Source organism: Pteropus vampyrus, unplaced genomic scaffold, assembly GCF_000151845.1.
Source record: "Pteropus vampyrus isolate Shadow unplaced genomic scaffold, Pvam_2.0 Scaffold86, whole genome shotgun sequence".
NCBI classification, from domain to species: Eukaryota; Metazoa; Chordata; class Mammalia; order Chiroptera; family Pteropodidae; genus Pteropus; species Pteropus vampyrus.
In genome coordinates, this window is record NW_011888867.1 from 3,960,089 (window position 1) to 3,967,890 (window position 7,802).

At 54.3% G+C, this 7,802-nt stretch overlaps 1 protein-coding gene and 1 pseudogene across 1 annotated transcript in view; both read right to left on the reverse strand.

Moving 5' to 3' along the window:
• Positions 1–7,802, reverse strand: part of CUNH1orf167 (chromosome unknown C1orf167 homolog) — a gene marked incomplete at its 3' end in the record, with an annotated part of 17,734 nt that overhangs the window by 5,908 nt on the left and 4,024 nt on the right. Inside the window, 9 exon segments of the mRNA XM_023532657.1 lie at positions 47–255; positions 952–1,106; positions 1,216–1,377; positions 2,874–2,950; positions 3,585–3,760; positions 5,441–5,556; positions 5,558–5,628; positions 6,092–6,207; positions 7,391–7,527. Of these exon segments, the coding sequence (XP_023388425.1) occupies positions 47–255; positions 952–1,106; positions 1,216–1,377; positions 2,874–2,950; positions 3,585–3,760; positions 5,441–5,556; positions 5,558–5,628; positions 6,092–6,207; positions 7,391–7,527 (1,219 nt within the window).
• LOC111742136 lies at positions 5,096–5,211 on the reverse strand (annotated as a pseudogene).

Genomic DNA, 7,802 nt, shown 5'->3' on the forward strand with positions numbered 1-7,802 from the left:
CTGGCCCTCCCTTGCCCTTGGTGCCCCGCGCCAGTCCCCGACTCACTGTGCCAACAAGCACGCCAATGGCACAGGGCGTCACGCACCAGTCTCTGGCCTCGCTCCCTGGCCCGCTGCTCTGCCTCCTGCCACTGCTCCAGCCGCTGCCGCCAGATTCCCAGCGTGGCCCTGCAGCTCCGATCCCAGGCCCAGTGGGCAGCCAGCTCTCTCCGGGCCCTGTGGGCTGTTGCCCAGTGGCTCCAGCCAAGGAGGGTGCTGGGAAACAGAGCGTCTATCCTGAGGATGGTCACTGCCACCAGGGGCCAGACCAGCTCTCCCCTCTCTCGCCAGCGGGGAGGAGCTTGGGGGGACTCTTCTTCCTGTTTCCATCATGGGAGTTGCTGGAGGCTACTGCAGGGGTCACAATGACAGATGGTCGGGGTAAGATGGGACCCCAGCTCTCCAATGCCAGGTCCCGTAGTCAGCCTCTAGTGATAAACATCGCTGTGAACTGAGTGCTTTTGCTGCGTGTGCCAGGCACTGTGCTAAGGGGCGCATGTGCCCCTATCTCATTGGTCCCCTTTGGAGTGAGTGCTATTATTTACTGCTGCACAAATGGAGAGACAGAGGCACAGAGAGATTAAGCAACTTGCCCAAACCGCGCGACCAGTGAGGGACAAAGCTGGGATTAGAACCCAGGCAGACTGACTCTTAAGCATCGTGCTGTGAATGAATAAATGAACGAACCACAGCTGTGAAATCCCTGGGAGAAACGATCACCCTGCTGAGAGCCTCACGCCCCACCCCAAACCTCTCACCAAGGCAAGGTCGGAGGGCAGGAGATGTCGGGAGGGTCTGAGTCTGGGGGCCAACTGGGGCATGAGGGGATGATGGGAAAGCGGCCTTCATGAAACAGTAAATCCACAGAGTAGCGGGTAGCATGGCTCACTCATCCCGGGGACAGGTCCCTACCGCCTCTGAAGAGCCTGCTGGTGCCACTTTGCTGCAAGCCGGGATCGCTGGGCCCTCCCCCGCCAGAGCAGAAGGCACCGCCCCTGCTGCCTCTGCCCAGCTGCCCACAGAAAGCTCAGCCTGAGGGTCTCCAGGAGGACAGGAACCCTGGAAGCCTGGAAAAGAGGTGTGGAGTCCTGGGTGGCCCGGCCCCTGCCCCATCCCCACCCTTTCCTCCCACTTGGCCCCTACCCACCCTGGCCCATCCAAGCCCCTGCCCCTCACCTTCCCCGGTGAGCTGCAGCCCAGCGAGGCCTCCCCTCCAGGGACGCTGCCTAGCGGTTCTGGGGCCGAGGTGGTCCTGGCACTGCCTGATGGGTTGCCCGAATCCCACACCCTCAAGCGCCACACCCTCAGTGTGTGCCTCAGCACCTGTCGCTGGGTGCCCTGGAAGAAGGAGCAAAAGGAAGGGGCAGGTGAGTGCCTGGGCCCCAGCCTCACCCTCTGTCTGGGGTGGCTGCCAAGCAGGAGCTACTTCCAGCCAGGCCCCTGGGAAAGGGCTGAGCTGGAAGGGTGCCACCACGTGCCAAACACCTGGCTACAGCTCTGCACTGCTGTCTTCCAGATCGGCCGCCCACTGGGACCGTGGAGGCTCTAAAATATCGATGCCCTCTAGGGTCCCACCCCCAGAGATTCTGACTTAATGGTCCAGGTGGGGCTTTGCGCTTCCTGACTTGCAAAGCTCCCAGTGTGACTCTCGTGATCAGCTAAGGCTGAGCCCACCGCTTCGTCTGTGCAGATCACCTGGCTGATCCTAGCCATGCTCCAGGGGTGGGTGGGGGCTAGCAGATGATGAGGAGTGGAGCCAGGCCCCAGGCCCAGGGCCCCCAGACTCGAGAGGCCACATACATCACCATACCACTACTTCCGCCCACCACACCCCTACTCAGTTACAAAGAGAGAGGGACAGGCCGGGGGAAAGGCATCTCCCCAAACTCCAAACAACAGCACACCTGGGATCCAGACATGCATCTCCGGCCACCGGGTGGCCCAGATGCATGCCACACTGAGATACGGACTGTGCCCCGGTGCCCAAAGGCCAGAGGATGGACTGGGGGCAGGAGGGCTACATCAGGAAGAACCACGGTGAACTCAGTTTCCCTAGAGTTTCAGGAGTACATTAAAAGAGACCAAGGATCCAAGTGGACCAAGTGGGTGTGAGGCCGATGCATGCCAGGCAAATGGCTTTTAAAGACAGACTTTTTAACCCTGTAACTGCTGGCTTACGTTCCTTCTGACATCCCGCCAGGGAAGCTGGCCCCTCCTGACCTGGTCACCGGCCTCACATAAAACCATCAGCCTGGGCTCTGAATCCCATCTACTTGTTCCCGGTTTGCAGTGTGATTTAGAGCAAGCCGCTCGACCTCTTTGAGCCTCAGTTTCTCTAGCTGTATAACGAGGCAAATGGGGGTGGGGGATAAGTGGCTCCTTCATTTACTCATTTGCAGTATTTACTCTATACCTATGACAGGTCAGGCTCCTGCAAGGTGCTGGGAGACAGTGGCAAGGAGACAGACATGGTCCCCACCAACAGGGGGCTCCTACCTCGCCCGGAGTGGGGTGAGAGGCAGGACCAGATTCTGGGGAGACAGCATTACACTGACTTCCCCATCAGGTTCATGCCACCTTGGTAGAACTTCTGTGTCCCCAGCTGCCGCATGGAGCCCATAGCTCTCTGCTTCATCACTCTCTCAATGTCCCTGCCTCCCTCGGCCCCACACTCTCTGGGCATCACAGCGTGCCAGGCCCCACACTGGGGCCACGGGAAGGAGCAGGGTGTGCTCTGTTGCCCATGGGACACTCCTTCCGGGGCTGAGCACTGCCCACCTGCCCGCCCCGTGCCCCCAGGCCCTGCCCGAGGCCACAGGCTCGTGATCACCTACGTGGCTCGCTGGCGCAGGGAAAGCTGCCTCCTCCATAGCAGCAGTGCCCGGTGGAGGGCCAGTCTCCCGCCGCCCTTCTGCAAGGAGCCGTGGCCTTGCTCCTGGGGCAGCCCCAGGGCCTGGGCCACCATCACCAGGCCATGGGCTGTGGCCCTTCCAGAGTCTGAGCTGTGGAGGACCATGTTCCCTGAAAAGCAGTCAAGAGACGAATCAGCCATGCCCCTCCTCAGTGACCTCCTTCTGCCCAAAGCTGTTGGTGGCTGCTGCCTCAGGCCCCACTTAGGACCTCTCCCCTCGTGAGTGCTCCCCCCTCCCACCGCCTCCTGACCCTCCCTCCCCTCCAGGACACCTCAAAGATCCCACCTTCCCCTGTCAGATTTGGGAGTGGGGAGGGGCAGAAGCTCTGTGTCCCACTCGGATGGAGCTTCCTGGGAGCAGGGCCCACGTCCCCTCATGGTGGAAGAACAAACAAAGTTTCTTGCGACAGGAGCTCACGATGGGGTGAGGACAGGGTCCAGCCAAGGCCCACTGCAGGGACCCTTCCCCCACTCTCCCATGCTCACCAGGCTACACCCTGAGAAAAGTCCCAATTCCGTCACCTCCCATTGTAATAATACATAATTCAACTGGGCCCACTGCGGAAGGAGCTTAAGTGACACCGTTTGCTGGGGTGGGAGGGAAGCGGAGCCCCTTGGCCCGCCACTCACTCACCCGCCTTCTGCTGGCAGAGGGACAGCTGCGTCACCTTCGCCCCATCTGAGGTCTGGAGCTGCTTCATCCCCACCCATCGTCTCAGGCACAGCCTCAGGGGCCCTGCCTGGTGGTCGGCCTGGTGGTGCTGGGACCCCGTCCCTCTTTTCGCTAATTGCTGCCAGGCCCCAAAGCACCTGGGAGAGCAGAGAGAACGTGCAGGTGCTAATCACAAAGACTGCAGCTACAGCCACCTGCCACGTACGTGCCAGACACGGGACTGGGCCAGCTGCTTCTCCTCTCTGAGGCTGCTGTAAGGACTTGATGCCATCGCCTCTGGGTGCCTGGATGGCCTCAGCTGCCCACATCCATACTCGGCTCCTCCAGTCAGTTCCTAACCAGAGTGTTTTGTTTTTTATTTTTAATTCAAATCTCAGAATCATTTTACTCCCCTGCTGGAATCCTTCAGTGGCAGGCCCCTTGCTTGTATGATAAAATTTCAGCTCGTCCCCGAAGACTACAAGGCTTCCCCGCACGCCTTTCCAACTTTATCTCAAACCATCCCCGGCCGCCCGTCCCCTACTGACAGAGCTCCCACTTGACTGCTGTTCTTTGAATGTTCCGTGCTTCGCTGTCACAGGCCTTTGCACATGCCCTTCCTCTGCCTGCCTGGCGCTCTCTCGTCTGCTCTCCCTCCACTAGCCAACCATGCACCCACCACCTCTCTGCTGAATCCTTGTCGAGATCAGCAACCTTTGTTAACAGTTCTCATAGAAAACAATGTCGGGGGATGCAATCAACAAAATGCAAACACCAGGACACTCTATTGGACACAAGCAACCTGGTTTCTTCAGCAGGTAAATTGCAAGGAAAAAAAAAAAATGCAGGGAAACCCATTGATTAGAAAGACCCTGGACTTATCGACCAACCACAGTGTGGGGACCTTATTCAGATCCCAATTCGAACAAACTGTGACAAAATATATGCTTGTAAAACACGTGGAAATTTGAATGCTGACCAGGTATTTGCTGCTATGAAGGAATTATTGTTCATTTTTTAGGTGTAAGCATGACCTTGTAGTTATGTTGTTTAAAAGAGTCTATCTTTTAGCGATAAAGTCTTACGGATGAAATGGTATGATGGCCGGGATTTGCTTCAAAATAATGTAGAGAAGGAAGTAATTGGGGTATAAATGACGCAAGTTTTCTAGGGAGGTGATTTTGTCGAAGGTGGGTGATGGGCACACGGGTTTATTATCCTAGTAGGATGAAAATGTCTCTTAATAAAAATAATTGACAACAGGAAAAAAAAATTTTATAGATCCGTGTTCCTTCCCTTAACAACACTTAATTCAGGTGGTATTCGCACACACCTTTTTTTTTTTCCCCCGACCTGGCCATGGGTTCCACGAGCACAGCTGGCACTAGGCTTTGCTTAGGACTAGATCCCAGCCCCTGGCTGGAGTCCGGCAGGTCCTAGGCTCTCAGTAAATAGCAACTGTTTTCATTTCTTTCTTTCTTTATTATTATTTATGCCTACAGCACCTGGTCTTCCTAGGTGGTCTCCCATCCAAGTACTAACCAGGCCCGACTCTGCTTAGCTTCCGAGATCAGACGTCGGGCTTGTTCAGGGTGGCACGGCCATAGACCATGGACCGTGGCTCCATTGGAGCACGGACTCGGGACCTTCTGCATGTAGAGCAGACGTGCTGACCGCTACACCACGGAACCATGTCCCTGTTTTCATTTCTTATTTTCTTCTGCGTCTCTCAGTACTAGAAGGAGTCAAGAACTCACTTAAAGGGCATCTCCTAGCTGCATCCCGCCCTCTGCTTCAGGGAAGAGAGTCAGTCCCCAGTTAGACACCCTTCTACCTACCTGCAGAGCCAGGCTCTCCGGTGCTGAGGGTGCAGTGGGGCCATCCAGGCTGCGTCCGCAGCAGGACAGCACCAGGCCCGGAGGGGCCTCCCCATCCTCTGAGTCCTCAGTGTGGCCCAGGAGGCCTCTCCCTGGACCTCCTCGCTCCTGCCTGGCCTGTTCCTTCTGACGGCACCACAACAAGAAGACTGCAAAGGGAGGAGGGAGAGAGAGAGAGAAAGAGAGAGAGAGGAGGGTGAGTGGAGGGGAGGATCCAGGCCAAGAGGCTGCTGATACCTGGGACGCCAGGCTGTGTGGCCTCTGGACGGTCAGCACACATCTCTGGGCTTCAGTTTCCCCGTGAGTATGTGATGCCTAAGAGACTTTCCAGGTCTAACACTCGAGCTTCTGCCGGACCTGTACCAGTGACAATGGCTTACAAATGCCGGATGTGCACCTCTCATACCGAGTGTCCTTGAGCTGATAGCTTAATTTCTCTGTGCTTCCGTCTCCAGGAAAATGGACACAATGCCTTTCCAAGGTCACCGTGAGGTTCAAATGAGGTCGTGTCTTGCAAATTACCAGGGCAGATGCTCAATAAACGCTCATTCACTCAGAAACCCCTGCCCTGCCCAGCTGCCTCTGCCAGCTTTCCCAGGCCCCGCATCTCACCAGCCAGTTGTTGCAAGGCCTGCAGGACCTGCGCTCTCTCGGCTCCTCTATCCGGCCTTGACCTGGAACACGGTGGGATCAGCTGGGCTCTTGCCTCCTCCCTCAGACTCCCTGGACTGATAGCAAAATTGCAGAGAGAAACCGTTGCCTGGGCTCGGGCTCGGGAGGGCATGTGGTCCAATCTGTCCATCCCAGCCCGAGGCAGGGGCAAGAGGGGGTGCTGAGCCACCCCCACCCCCCACCCGCCCGTTCTCTCCCAGGCAGTTCATTGTATTCCTGATCACACAAGTGATTTGGGGAGGGGTGGGGTGATTTCTGCTTTTGCTTCATTCTCTCCAATGCCATTTGGACTTTTTACAAAAAACATGTATTAAAATAGATATTACTTAAATCATTATTTTAAACACTTTGTTTAATTAAGAAATAAGAACAAAAACAATACACCACGGTAGTGGCACGTTGAGGAAATGAAGAAGAAAATAGCCAACTTTAACCCCACTGTTCTGGAGATAAGTACTATTATTCACATTTTGCGTTTTTTTTTGTTTTTTTTTTTTAGGGGAGTGGTGGTGAAATTTTTATTAATTTATTATTTTTTTCTGTTTAATAGTGGTAGGAAACACATAACCTAAATTTACCATCTTAACCCTTTTTAAGTTATCAGTTCAGCAGTCATTGAGTCAGTCACGTTATTGGGCAACATTTTAGTATTTTCTCTTCCGGTCTTTTTTTTATGCACTGTTTTAGGTGCATAGGAAAAATACCTTAGACATTATTTTTTTTAATCCTTTTTTCTTTTTTTAATTTAATGTTGTCACGATCATTTTTTCCTTGTCATTGAAAATTCTATGCAAATATCCATAAAAATACTTCCAGGAAGGGGGTGACACAGGGAAGGGCACAACATTTCCAATTATACTGGATGTTCTTTCTTTATTTTTGGATGTTTTTTTCAAATCAATCACGCATGACTGTCGTGATTAGAAATAAAAATTAAAAGTATTGAAGAGAAAAATAAAAAAAGAGAGGAGGAATTTTTTCGGTCTTCATAAATATTATGTGGAACAGTTGCCAAATAGTCATCATGTGGTTAAAACATAATTTTCTCATTCACTGGGCATTTAGCCTATTCCAAAGTTTTCACAAGGGCAACTAATGCCGTGATGGACATCTTTTTGCACAAATCTTTGTCCACATCTGCCAGTTTTATCCTCATTCTCTTGTATGGAAAAGGACAAGGAGAGAAGGCCACCAGCATTGGCCAGGCCACGCTGCCCAACCTGGGATGTCCCAGACTACCTGCTTCTCTGGGTGGGGTCCACCACTGGCTTCCTTCGTGAGGGGCCTTTGCCTTGGCCTCGCCCAGAGGGTGGGGGTCCTAGCCCAGCCTGGATATGGGGCTGCCCTGGCTTCTGCTGCAGAGTCAGGTTTTTCCACTGCAGGATCAAGAGAGAAGAGAAGAGGCACCTTGGCTGCAGCCTCAAATGTGCCCTGACAGGGGGCACCCAATGGGGCAGGGACGGGAGTCAAACATTTTTATCAGACTGCAAAGCCCGTGGCCTTAACCATGAGACTACCCCGCCTCTTTGGGATTGCGTGATGAATGGATGGAGAGATGGAGCCCAAGGGGCAGGGCTTTCCTTAGGAGACCAAACCTGGGGCCGGGTCCTCCCAGAGCACCCCTTTCCCAAGGAGAGAACACAAAAGTGCC